The 13,372-nt window shown below is 46.5% G+C and overlaps 1 protein-coding gene across 1 annotated transcript; it reads right to left on the bottom strand.

Annotated features, from left to right (window-relative positions):
* Positions 1 to 1,212: 1,212 nt before the first annotated feature.
* HTR3A (5-hydroxytryptamine receptor 3A) lies at positions 1,213 to 13,014 on the bottom strand. Its single transcript, XM_061592490.1, has 8 exons — positions 12,859 to 13,014; positions 10,967 to 11,011; positions 9,306 to 9,415; positions 6,699 to 6,868; positions 5,553 to 5,713; positions 3,784 to 3,994; positions 2,662 to 2,895; positions 1,213 to 2,417 (listed from the first exon to the last, which is right to left on the bottom strand). Exons 1-8 carry the CDS (start codon positions 13,012 to 13,014, stop codon positions 2,128 to 2,130), a joined length of 1,377 nt encoding a protein of 458 aa, XP_061448474.1. The 3' UTR covers positions 1,213 to 2,127.
* Positions 13,015 to 13,372: the final 358 nt, after the last annotated feature.

Raw genomic sequence — 13,372 nt, 5'->3', positions numbered from 1 at the left:
GGCTTTGTTGTGGACTTGTGGTGAGAAGCACCCATGCTGTTGCATGTGCATGCATGCACACACTAACACATGCACACACAGCTTAGCAATTTTATGAGGGGAAATTTCTTGACTGTCCTACCAGAATTTGCCGGCTGATTTGAGTAGAACGGACAGAAGAGACACCTTCTAGAAGCCACACTGCAAAGCTTGGAGCTCTGTCCATGGTGCTGAAATATCCCCTCTGAACAAGGTTTGCTCTGGATTTCTAATATGAACCCAGAACATGAATGAGAAAAGAAATAGTAATATGATCCTTTTTTTATTGAATCAATGTTATGACCTTGTAAGAGTGTGGACATTTGCAGGTTACACAGATTGGCTTGGCAGGCAGAATGGGAAGGTAACTAGTTCTTCACTGTATACACAGAGAGATGGCCATGGAACCGAAGAGATCCCTCTGTATGCCACATTCGCTTTATATGCAATAAATGATTGAGTTGTAATTCTCTGCAATTAATGTACACCAAAAGGAAGGGGCTGTGCAACTTTGTAGTGCTTTGTGTAGATCCCACAAATAAATAGCTATTAAGTAACAATACTAGACTGACCTTTTAAGCAATTCTGCTGATGTCCTTTCAGGACATGGTCTTAAAAAGCCAAAGATGATGTATTCTTTAGTTGTCAAATACAATCTAAAGAAAATTAGTCCTCCTTAAATTTCATTGAAAGCAATGGGATTTACAGTAAATTGGATGGGACTAACATGTCCCACTAATTTCAATGAGATTTACGTGCAACTATCTTCCCATAGATTAGGGTGAAAGCTCGCCCATTCCCATGCTAACAGAAACTGATCCAGTGGAAGCCTCCACTTTATCTTCTCTATACCTCCAGTGTCTATCACATGAGATAGTGCTACATTTTTCCTGAGCCTGGGCTGTTTTCAATTAGTGTTTTATTCCCAAATGAATCAATGTTGAGTTAATGTTGTTTTGTTTTTTTAACATACAGTTTTAATGGCTTACGTTATCCAGATATTTAACCCAAGGTTCTTCCATGCCCTTTCATTAATCATTCATAGGGCCTCCCCCCATTTTAGTTGTAATGAGTCACTCCAGCATCTTCAGTTTAATGTAAGAAACACCCAATTTATTGCACAATGAATGGATGAACCACAAGAAAATAATCTACCTGCTTCACAGATGGTTTTCAGGTGAAAAGATGAATTGCAAGTTGCCATGTACTGTACAGAGGGGGTAGATTGTCATTTACAAAATGGGAAAACAGTCTCGAGCATCATGCATCCCTCAGAGTGAATGTCTGGGAAATATTTCAAGGTGACTGGAAAACATAGTCCCAGTGAGAACTGACTTCAGAAGTGAGGATAAGAGTAAAGGAGAGAAAATGCCGATGGAGCATGGTTCTGAGCAACACCTGGCCCCAAACCCAGTAAGGTAATGGGATAGGACTGCAGTAAGTGACAAATTGTGATACTGATCTGGTTGTAGGTCTCACTGAAAAAACTTCCTTTCATAAGTTCTTAACATAAAACCTCTGCTAAATAAAATATGCAAAGGCAGTCTCAGTTACAGGATTTCCATCCATATCCTGACTTTATGGCTTATCCTCAAGATACCACATATATAAAAAGCAGGCTTGATTGCCAGGATGAAGCTCCTTCACTCCAAGCTGGGGTGAGAAAGGTGTTTATTTATTCATTAGATTTATATCCCACCCTTCTTCCCAGTAGAAGCCCAAGATGCCAATGAAAGGATTGAATAGGATGGAAGGCAAGAAGACTGGATTTAAGGTTACATAAAAGATTAATCCCATGCAACTCATGTTCGCCTCCCCTTTTTTACCCATCCAGTTTGGAACCTAGAACTGGAAATATTTTTGCTAGCATGCATCATAAGGCTGTTATTTTTAGGATGTTTACATGCTGCACCTCAATAATAAAATAGACACACACTGACTAGACTTAAGAGACACTTGAAGACAGCAGTCTTAAGATGCATGCCCATGAGCGGTACCTCAGAGCCTGGATCTTAGTTCACCATATCAATGAGTCCAAAGACCTCAGAGAGACAAATTAAGCACAACTGTTTGATGACAAACCCATTTGTATGGTTGTGTAGGTGTGTCTCAGGCATATTGCCAAATGGACCACAGAGTGCCCAATGTGATGCTGTAGGCCAGCACGGCTACCAGGTAGGCCCGGAAGAGGAGGACGTCCAGGACGTAGCCGACCTGCAGCCATTCACGAGCTATGTCACGGAATTCATCTCGCTTCTCCAGAAACTGGCGGATGGCCACAATCTCCTGCAGGATATTTTCAACCACCAGGGAGCTCTCCCCTTGTGGCTGGGTCATTGTATCACTTGCTCCTCCTTCAAAGTCACGTGTGCTTTCACAGCTGTAGTGGTTCAGTTTGGCTGGAAAGAGATAACAGAGATGGTCAATAAAGCTAAAACAAATATGGGGGGCACACTGGGAACCTGTGTCCCACCTGAGTGCCAGAGCCAAGGATCAATTCACACCAGCTCCCCATTTTGCCCATCACAGTCATTTCCATGAGCCATCCATCTTCATAAGAAAACATTCAGTCTGGACAGCCCTATGCATGAAGAGTTGGTTGCATGCTTGGATTCTGATTTGGGATTTTGGTCTTCCTTTTACCTGTGCTGTCATTGTTCTCCATGTTCCTGGAGATGTCGGAGCTCTGAGTGTGGACTGGAGAGAATGCATTCCTGTCTCGGATGCAGAACAAGATGGTGGCACGCTCCAGCACCCAGTATTTCACCCAGTCAGGGACGTGAGGCTGCAGGTCCTGCTTGTGCACTAGCCGTACAATGAGGATGGTCTCAGTCAAGCTGATGACCAGCAAAGCCATACAGACCACAAAATAGACCCCTGTAGGAGGGAAGTTGGGGCCTTCAGCAAAGTCAATGTCTTAGCTAGGTAAATATGCCGCATTAAAGAACCATGCCCCCTCCCCATTCTCCCCAACCCCTCATATCCAGCCACAGCTCTGTTTGGGGGGGTTTGCTCCCCCAGTTTCCCTGCTGCTCTCATCAAGCATCTGTTGGGCTTCCTGCCTTCTGTTGATCCTCCCCCAGTGAGGGCGCCTCTCACATTTCCCACCCCAGATTCCTTACCCCATTCCCCGAGCCTGGATTTGCACTTCAACCACACCTTCCCACACATGGAATGATGTTCAGATACCTCCATGTAGTCTGGGATGTGCCCTGCGTGTGCCACCCATTGGTTTTAACCAACATCCCAGGACCACTTGGCCAAATGAAAACAGGAAGGCTCACCTAGCAAACTTGCCAACAGTCCCCATGGAGTGCATCAGACTGTTGCATTTCCTGATGTGTTTGCTTTTATATTTTTGTAAGCTTGCTGTTTTTATGGATCCATAAGTAACTTTGAGACTTTTTTTGTGTGGAAAGTGACAAATAAATGAAAATCATAACAACAACATCAGAAGATAAGAAGAGCCTGTTGGGTCAGGCCAGTGGCCCACCTAGTCCAGCATCCTGTTCTCACAGTGGCCAACCAGATGCCCATTATGGGAAGCCTAAAAGCATGATCTGAGCGCAAGAGCAACTCTCCGCTCCTGAGGTTTCCATCAAGGGATGATGCTGGTGCAGGGTGATCTCACAAACAAACATCTTCACTATTTTTGTTTCTCTCCTTCAGCTGACTGAAGGCAAAGCACCACCAGCCATCGTGCACATTCCTCCCTTCATGCTTTTGGCCCCTCAGTGAATGTCAGTGAGGCTACTGGGATCTTACCTATCAGTGGCGTCCCGATGGCGGTGGCTGGCAATGTGTCGGACACAATGATCAGGAAAACAGAGTAACCCAGGAGCAGGGTGATCTTGAAGGAGACCCTCTCTCCACTGTCGGGGGGCAGGTAGAACCCCACAATGTCCATGACCATCAGGAAGATGCTGGGGAGCAGGAGGCTGACTGCATAAAAGAGGGGGCGTCTCCGGATGACCACCTGCCAGGGCACAAAGAGGCATGCAGAGGCCTTGGGTCTTGGCAGGATGGAGGGGGGCTTGCCTAGTTGAGACACACACTTCCAAGGCTGGCTGGCTGGCTCTCCCCCAAATCCACTGTCTCATTTAATGCTGCCTCAGCCAGTCCAAAGTGACACCAGCCAAGAGCTCCATTGGCACCAAGGCATCTAGTTAAGCTGGGAAGGGGCATCACAGCCTCCCTTGGGATGTGGATTACTGCCCACTCTTTTCTGTGGCTGCTGAAATATTTATGCCTTTTGCTTGCTGGAAATGTGCCTGTCAGGCCAGGTTACCCCTTTCTCGCCTAGAAGGGGCCTGAATGCTTTCCGTGCCCATATTTTCACAACACAGAATGGGCAGGCAAATGGCCCTGGAAGGCTCTCCTTTGTAATCTCAGAAAAGCACAAGGGCAAGATGCAGGGATTTCAGGAAAAGTCTGATAGGGTTTGCAAGAGATCTCAAATCTGAGTGAGGTACTTCAAATCCCCAGCCGTTAACAGCCATCTGGTAGAGACGGAGGAGAAATTCGATTCAGTTTGCATTTAAAGCTGAATTTATCTAATTCTCACTTTCCAAAACAGTAAGAGAACCAAAACACAGATATGCTTCGAAATTTAAATGTATCTGAATTTTGCGATCCAGTTCTCCAACCAACCAATGTTTATGAAAATGCATCAGTGAAAATAACATACAAGAATGCATTATATTCGGAGAAATTGCTTGAATACAAAAGTGTGTTTAGTAGGAGAAAATCACTCTAAAATGCAGAAGAATTTTCATTTTTTTAAAAAGCCACAAAATGTTGCAGAACCAAATTTAAGATTGGAAAAATGAGAATCTGAGAGAACCGAAATGGACCAATCTAGCCATCCTTAGCATCTGGTAACATAATTTTTTAAACGTAAGTCATGAGAGATATTCTTTTGAAGAGGCCATGTTTTTCCTGAACATGCATTAAGAAAAAGGCGTGCTCAGAAAAAGCTGGGAAAGAAAATTGGTAAAACGTAGAGATTCAGAAGTCATCAACTGTTGAGTGGGATGTTCTGAAGCCCTAAAGCAAAGAGCGTAACTGAGCGTGAGGATGAGTGAGGGCAAAGTAAATGAAATGGGGGGGGTGCAAGTTGTGCCAAAACCCACACAAAATGGGAGATGCCTTTTGGCTTTTCTGAAAACAAATTGTTTCTGCTGAGCTGCAGCTTCTGTGTTTCTGTAAAGTACAGATTACAATGTGCAAGAGCCTTCATCTACTTTTGTTTCTTTTAATGACTTTTCAGCTATTGTCCTTCTGCCATTGTGCTATCTCTTTCTTTTGATTCAAGGAGATCCAATTTAGAGGAGTTTCTCCTTCCTCCTTTCTCCTCCTCCTCCTCCTTGTCCTCTTAAAAACTAGCATGAAAGCTGGAGCAGCTGCTTCTCATCATCAGAGCTTTGCACCATCCTGCCAGCTCCAGCCTCCTTCCACTAATCCTCTGCAGTCACACTGATGATTCTGTTTCCTGCTCCCGCCCAAGCCACACACACAATCTGCCCAGGCCTTACGAAGAACTTCATCTCGGCATAGAAGTCACTGTCACCAACGCTGAACTCTCGGAACTGGCTGAGCACATGCAGAAGCTCCCACTCCCCCTGGTTCATGAAGACACTCTTGTCGTGTTTTACTTCTTCTGGGCTCCGCCATAAGGAGATGTTAATGTCCCGGACTAAGGAACAGTAAATGGGAAGAAGATTAGGACAGGAGTGCCAAAGATGCCTCTTCCCTCCCCCTGTCCAAGAAACCCCTCCCCTCTCGGTGCTATGCCCATCTCCAAGTGATTGGTCGACCCTTCTATGTGTCACATCAAATGCATAACATTGGATTGGCGGCCAAACACAAAAGCCCCATTGCAGGGGGCTCAGAATGAAAGGCATACAGTTGGCCCATGGTACGCATCATGGAATGCCAGATGAACATTTTTATTTATTTATTTGATTTATATTCCACCCTTCCTCCCAGAAGGAACCCAGGGTAGCAAACAAAAACACTAAAAGCAGTCTAGAACTTCTTAAAAACAAAAGATTTTAAAACATACTAAAACAAAACATCTTTAAAAGCTTATTAAAACAGAACATATCAAAAACATATTAAAACAAAAATCTTAAAAACATTTTTTTAAAGCTTTAAAAACATCTTAAAAAGCAGTTCCACCACAGACACAGAGGCTGGGTATATAAGGAGAGACTAGGTATATAAGGAGTTAAGACCATTTTTCAACTCAACCAGTTAAGATGTTTGCTTGTCCAGTCATTTCAATGGACCTAAGGGCATGCCCAACTCTTGTTGAAATGTGTCCATGGTGAAAATCAGGGCCATTAAAAGGGTGATCTGCCTATGTTGGATTACACCAAAGGTCTGTCTAAGTCCAGCACTCTGTCCGTGGGAGACACATACCCCTTATAGTCTTCTCCAGGATCTGCTAATTGGAGGTGCAAAGGATGTAAATATGAAGCTATCACAATAAGCCGCCATTTATAGACATAACCTCTGTGGCAAGAGCTTAAAACAGAACATTGGAAAATGGAGATCCTTGGCATCCAGGGACACTGGAGAGTACAAACCCCCCTCCCCATTTAGACAGCTCAGTCAGCCTCTTCTCCCCACTTGGAACAAGCCACAGGGTGAAGCCAACACAACTCATCATCACGTACTGTTATGCAGCCAGCTGGTGAAGGTCAGAGAGCAGTTCTGCACATCAAAGGGGAAGTTATAGATGTCCAGGCTGCAGGCAGTGACCACCTGGACAGGCTTGAGGTTCCGTACTTCCCCGTGATGGAGGATGTAAACATAGGGAATGTTGGGGGATTTGCCCACATCCACGCTGCAGGAAATGGAGCAGGGAGAAAAGGCAAAGTTGAGGGGAAATGACATCAACCGTTTGGGCGGCAGTCGAAACCCGCAGAGTGTGGAACTCCACATTCCAGACTCCAAATGCTGGGACACAATGTGGCTGTGGGGAGCCCTCTCTGTCGAAGAGCATAGCCAGTAGCAGTGGCCAGCGCGGAGGAGCAGGTGGAGCTGCATTGCTGACCTGGCTTCCCAATGCCATGCACCGCTCCTGGTTCCTGAGAGAAGGAGGGGCACGGCAGCGGGGAACTTGGCATGGCACAAGGGTATTGTCGGAACTGGCTCCACTGCGGCACCCACACCATGCCAAGCTCCTGCTGGTGTGCCCAATAATTGACAGTGGCCCATGGCATTGGGAAGTCATGTCAGCAGCAGAGTCCCGCTCACACCTCCCTGACGGCCACTGCTGAGTACAGCTGCTCCTCTCCTACTCTAGTTTTCCATTTGTACCAACTAAGAGTCAGTGTTCCATGGCCACTGGGCATACTCAGCCCCCATTAGGCTGTTTTGGGGATTTACACCCATATGATCCACCCATAGGATTTTTTTCCCTAAAGGGTCTTTTTTTAACAGCTGCCAACTTTGGGGTTGCCCCAAACCTGCTCATACAGATATTTGCTTCTTGTGCATGGATGGAAACACAGTCAGCAACCCTCACCACCTAAACACTGGAAACAGGGGAACAATGACTTTGCAGATCTTTGCAAATGCTTCTCAGCACCTTCAAACTGGGAATTCTGTGCCAGCTTCGTCTTCTTTCTTTCTTCCTTGAACTTATATCCTGCCCTTCCTCCCGAAGAAGCCCAGGGCGGCTTCTCCCAAAGGAGCCACTTCTTAACCCCATACCGACATCACCCCAAAGTTTGCACTTTAGTTCTTGAAAGCCGCAGAAGATTCATGTTTCCATGGAAGAAAACCAAACACCCTGAATGGTGTGTGTGTGTGTGTGTGTGTGTGTGTGTGTGTGTGTGAGAGAGAGAGAGAGAGAGAGAGAGAGAGAGAGAGAGAGAGAGAGAATTCTAAATGACTTTTGAAATGGCTCCAGGTTATCATGACCTGGGATCAGATTCTCAATTTTCAAGAGATGGGTTGTGGCTTAGTTGGCCACAAATGTGGCTCCTTTGACTCAGACAACATTAGAACATTAGAAGAGCCCTGCTGGTTCAGCGAAAGGGAGCCCATCTAGTCCAGCATCCTGTTTTCACAGTGGCCAGCCAGGTGCCTCCTGTGGGAAGTCCCCAAAGCAGGACTTAAGAGCAACAGCGGCCTCCCCACTTGTGAATCCCAGCAACTGGCAAGCAGACATATACTGCCTCCAACAGTGAAGAGTGAACAAAGCTGCTGTGGCTGGGAGTCAGCGATAGCCTTGTCCTCCATGAATTTGTCTACTCCTCTTTTAGAGCCACCTACATAAGTGGCCATCCCCACACCTTGCGGTAACAAAATCCATCGTTCAGCAGCGTGCTGTGTTAATAAGTGCTGCAGTTTGCCCATCCTGAATCTTCTAATATTCAGCTTCATTGGATGACCCCACTGGGTTCTAGTCACAGGAGAGAGGACTCTGCTTCCTCCATCCCAGTCTGACCCCATGGTGGGTTAAATGTCTAGCTTGCTCTCAACCTTTTCTCCTTCTCAGCTTTGCATGCAGAAGGCCTCGGCTTCAATCCCTGATGGCATCTCCAGGTAGGGCCGAGAGAGACTCCTGCCTGAAATCCTGGAGAGCTGCTGCCAGTCAGTGTAGACAAAACTAACTGAGGTAGACGGATTGAAGGCAGACCATCCTCCTCTTGCATGAACCTGGTAGCCCTCTTTTCCTCTTCTGAAATGGCATCCCTCTTCTGACATATCATAAAAAAACCCCACAACCAGCCATTTCCCAATGAAGTTGTTTAGCTTCCAGAAATGAGTATGGAAAGGGATATTTTTTTCTCCCCTCCTGAAAGGGGCATTCTGGTATTTGCTAAAGCCTTCCAGTGGCCTCAACAGAAGGATGGTTTAGAACAATAGCTCCATGCCCCCCCCTGCACTTTCTTTTTCTGTCTTCCAAGTATGGGCTGATGGTTCTGCAGCTGCCCCTTCATTCTCTCTCTCTCTCTCTCTCTCTCTCTCTCTCTCTCTTCCCTCAGAATATTTGAATCCCACACCCAACACAGCAAGGGTAATTATGAGTGTTTATAGTTTTCCACTACTGGAACCATCCCAATTTCTCAGCCCTCTCCCCATCTGCAATATACAGTACACAGAGGGCAGAGCCAGCTTTGAGCCAAAAAGCATTGTCAAGAATACGAAGTGAAAAGAGAGGATGGGAAGGGAAGGGAAGGGAGGGGAGGGGAGGGGAGGACAGGGCAGGACTAAATCCTCACATTTCCTTCCAGCCCATCTTTTCAGCAAAAGGAGGACGCTGCACTTACAATTCATTGATAAGAATGTCGGGGACCCAGATGTCCTCAGTAGGGACAGACATCTGTGTGATGTTGTCAAAGTCTGCCGGATTCCATTGCAGAAACTCATCAATCCAGTGCTACAACATAAAGAGGGGGGGGGAGGATTCGACCCAGTGTCTGACTAAAATAAGTGGACTGGGCTCTGCTGAACCCTTTCTGAATGGGGCACTGTTGACCAGCAAAACTATAGTTTTCCCCTCTCTCCATATAACATTGCCCGGACAGGGTCACCTGTCTACTCTAGGGTCTAGGGTTGCCATGTTCGGGGCCTGAGACTGATCCTGTATCTTTAGGAGAAGAGAAAGTCAGCCAAGTGCAGGTGTTCTTGCAAGCCTGTAATGGGAAAAACCACAAGGTGGAATTCTCCCTTCCCCCTGCACAACTTTTAAAGATACAGAAGACTTCTTGGTTGCCAGGCCTGGCCTCCCAGAGGTCTTCTGTATCTTTAAAAGTTGTGCAGGGGGAAGGGAGAATTCCACCTTGTGGGTTTTCCCATTACAGGGTTGCAAGAACACCTGCCCTTGGCTGAATTTTCTCTTCTCTTCAAGATACAGAATCATTCCCAGGCCCTGAGCCTGGCACCCCTAGTCCCCACCCACTTAGGCTGTCTTGGATCCTCCTCACCAGGACAGAATTTAAAGGCATTAGACATGTAGGAGGATATACAATCAATACGGGTTTTTTTGACTGAGTCAAAGTCTGACAGTCAGGGATGGGGCCAATGAGCCCACTCCCCAACTCCACACATCAACCCTACTAGGATTGGATCTAGGGGAAGAGTGCTCCTGGGGAGTTGCTGCTCTCCTGGACAGCCAGAATCCACATCAACAGAACTATATAAATGTGTTATAAGCACTCTAACTTTAAGAACTTGTGCTTGACTTTACTTCTTCTGTCCTTTTTCCTTTTTGTGCCACGTCTTTTTCGGTGGCGGCTGGTGGCTCCATGTCAGTGGGGGAGTGGAATCCAGTCCAGGTTTTAGTCCAAACTTCCAAGGAGCTGTCCAAGGTCTTTTTCAAAGAGGTTAAAATGCAGCTTCCTTACCTGCCTGTCCCCCTGAGGGCAGGGCCTGCCTTTATTACAGATATGTGTAAGCCACTGCAGGAGCCATTTTCACTAGAATGGCAAGGCATAAAATGCCTTACAAAAGTAAATAAAAAAAGAAACCTCATTCACTCCCACCCTCCACTCTACCTGACTCGGTCGCTCAAATATGCTGCAGCGCAAGATGCATTATTCCTCCACTGCTATGAATGTGGTAGGCTTGGTTCCCTTGTCTTGTGCATAGCCAGAACACCAGGAGGGAGACTAGAGTTTATGCACCGGAAAACTGTGGCTGAATTGATTCACCACCCTACACTGTTGAGAGTGCTTGGCGTGATGGTGAATGCGGCTCACCTTGCCAATAGCCAGAGTTGGAATAAGACAGCAAAGCAGAGGGGACCATGGAGCCCAGTGAATGGAGCGCTGCACACAGACCTGAACATCCTGGGGATCAAGTGGCCAATGTAGCATCAGAGGTGACAAGCACTTGTGCTAGGCCAAAGGTGGCAGTGGGAGCCAGGAGAGAGCTCCTGGCTCCAGAAAAGGTGTCTGGTTCCATGGGCCAAAGGATGCCGCCTTCTTACCTGCCTGTACCAGATATATGTTGTCAGGACTTGGTTTTTCTCATCCTGTTGGAAAGAGAGAAGCAGAGATCAGGCTGATGAAGGGCCGGCACCTGAAAGGATTTACAGGGAGCCTCCTACACATACACACACATGATAGGAACCTACGAAGCTGCCTTATAGTGAGTCAGACCATTGGTTCATCTAGCTCAGTATTGTCTACACTGACTGGCAGTAGCTCTCCAGGGCTTCAGACTCAGAACTCTCCCGGTACTACCAGGAGATGCCTGGAATTGAACCTGGGACTTTCCGCATGCAAGGCAGATGATCAGACCACTGCTTGCTTGCTTATTTATTTATTTGCTTTATATCCCCCCCTTCCTCCCAGTAGCAGCCCGGGGCAGCAAACAACAGCACTAAAAGCACTCTGAAACATCATAAAGACAGACTTTAAAATATATTACAACAAAACATACCACACAACTAAAGCACATGATCTCCCACAAAGGATACTGTAGTCTGCTAAGAGTGCTGGGAGTTGTAGCTCGGTACCTAGGATTCTGCGGGAGAAGTCGTGTGTTTTTAAATGTGCTTTAAATGTATGTATGCAGCCTCAGTGGTAGTGGACCTGCTTTGAATGCAGTAGGTCCCAGATTTAAATTAAACTCTGGCATGAGCAGCTAAACAAATCTTGGGTAGCAGGACTGGGGGGCAGGGAAGGGACTCCTCATGAGGCCTCGGTGAACCCCACCCACTTAGTTCTGAGCTGGATGGCCCAGTGGTTTGGGTCAATATAAGGCAGCTATATATGCTCAAATCATGCAGCAACCAACACAGTACATGCATGCGTGCACACCGAGAAAGGCGCAGCAGTCAATCCCAGCTCTGTGCTTGCAATATGTATATGTTGTTCGTTGTATGCACCCTTTACATGTTTATGAGTACAATTGTTTTTAAAAAGCAGCAACCACCCCCACCTGATATGTGCCCATCTAAAAAAAACCCAGGGCCAACAATCTCCATCCATTAGCACAAGGGCTCAGCAGGGGAATACAATGCTATGGTTGCACTAGCAGAAATTTGTTGCACAACAGATTTTATTTATTTATTTCATTTCATTTCTATCCCACTTTTCCTCCAAGGAGCTCAAAGTGGCATACTAACATGGATTTCCCCCTCTCCATTTTATCCTCATGACAACCCTGTGAGGTAGGTTAGGCTGAGACACAGTGACTGGCCCAAGGTCACCCAGTGAACTTCATGGCCGAGTGGGAATTTGAACCCTGGTCTCTCAGGTCCCAGTCCAGCACTCTAACCACTACACCACACTGGCTTAATCTACTGTGCAACAAAGTTACCGGAACCTACTTATTCATTCTCTTGCACAACAACATTTCGCTGGCACAAAACATTTCATCAATGGAACAAGCAACTTTAGCTTAATGCTAACTTGGAATCAACCCCTAGCAAGTGAAAGGGTCCTAAGTGATGCTTTAGAACTGAACGACCCCTCTGCAGTTAGTCACTGCAGCTGAAATTCACAGATAAACCAAATTCCAATTCCATTCTGTAAAAGAGGGATGGAAATATCTGTGCCCAAACCCCAGATATTCCTGGGCTCAAACTCTCATCAGCCTCCCAACTCTCATAGCCAACCTGGCTAGTTTATCAGAGATGATGAGAGGGGCACTCCTGCAACATATGGAGGACCACAGATATTCCCTGTCTCTGATATAAAAGATTCTGGAGACCAACGTCTTTAAATCTCTTGACCAGGAAAACTAGAAAGGGAGTAACTACTCTGCAGAAGGGGAGGGCTTCTCTTATCCTTGTGGATCATGCCTGCAGTCTCATCCACATTGCACCATGGGAGCAGCAGAGTCAGACCATTTGAGAAGGAAAAGGGGACTTACCACACTCAGTATGGCGTAGATCATGACATCGATGGCCACGTTGGTGGTCTTCCTCCAGTTCCGAACAGGCCGGACACCTTTCTTGTAGTTGGTCAATAAATACTCAGAGAGCAAGCGCAGAGCTGGCTTAGTCAAGTTTGCTGGTATGCTGGACATTTTCCGAGAAGCTGAGAAACAAAATGAATGCGTCATTGGGCGTATTTTGTTGGCAACTAACTCTCCCTGGTGGTGAATTTCTGCCTGCAGAAAATTATATTATAAATTTGATCTTTTTTCCAAGCAACAATGTCTAGCAGAGGAGGCTGGTCCATGAAGGCAAATGGGGCCCTGCCCCACCAGCCTCAGCCTGCCCTCGGCCAGCCCACACCTGCCTATTTCCTTGCTTGCAACCAGTCCAGGAGTGGCACTGCCAGTCCTCCTCCTCCTCAGTCTCAGGGCTCATCTACACTGTGGCTTACTGTGTGTTTGGTGCTATTCACATCTCCTTTAAATTTGCATGGTTTTTGTTTTAATG

This window comes from Rhineura floridana, chromosome 12, assembly GCF_030035675.1.
Source record: "Rhineura floridana isolate rRhiFlo1 chromosome 12, rRhiFlo1.hap2, whole genome shotgun sequence".
In the NCBI taxonomy this organism is placed as follows: domain Eukaryota; kingdom Metazoa; phylum Chordata; class Lepidosauria; order Squamata; family Rhineuridae; genus Rhineura; species Rhineura floridana.
Note: the sequence above shows the minus strand (reverse complement) of the source record. Positions and strands in the feature narration are given on the sequence as shown.

Bases quoted from the DNA above. Each gene is read 5' to 3' on its own strand.
- HTR3A (XM_061592490.1), bottom strand. From the start codon at position 13,014: ATGTCCAGCATACCAGCAAACTTGACTAAGCCAGCTCTGCGCTTGCTC. The intron at 11,012-12,858 runs GTAAGTCCCCTT...TCTTTCCAACAG, and splicing joins TCTACGCCATACTGAGTGTG to GATGAGAAAAACCAAGTCCT. The intron at 9,416-10,966 runs GTAAGAAGGCGG...TTTATGTTGTAG, and splicing joins CATATATCTGGTACAGGCAG to CACTGGATTGATGAGTTTCT.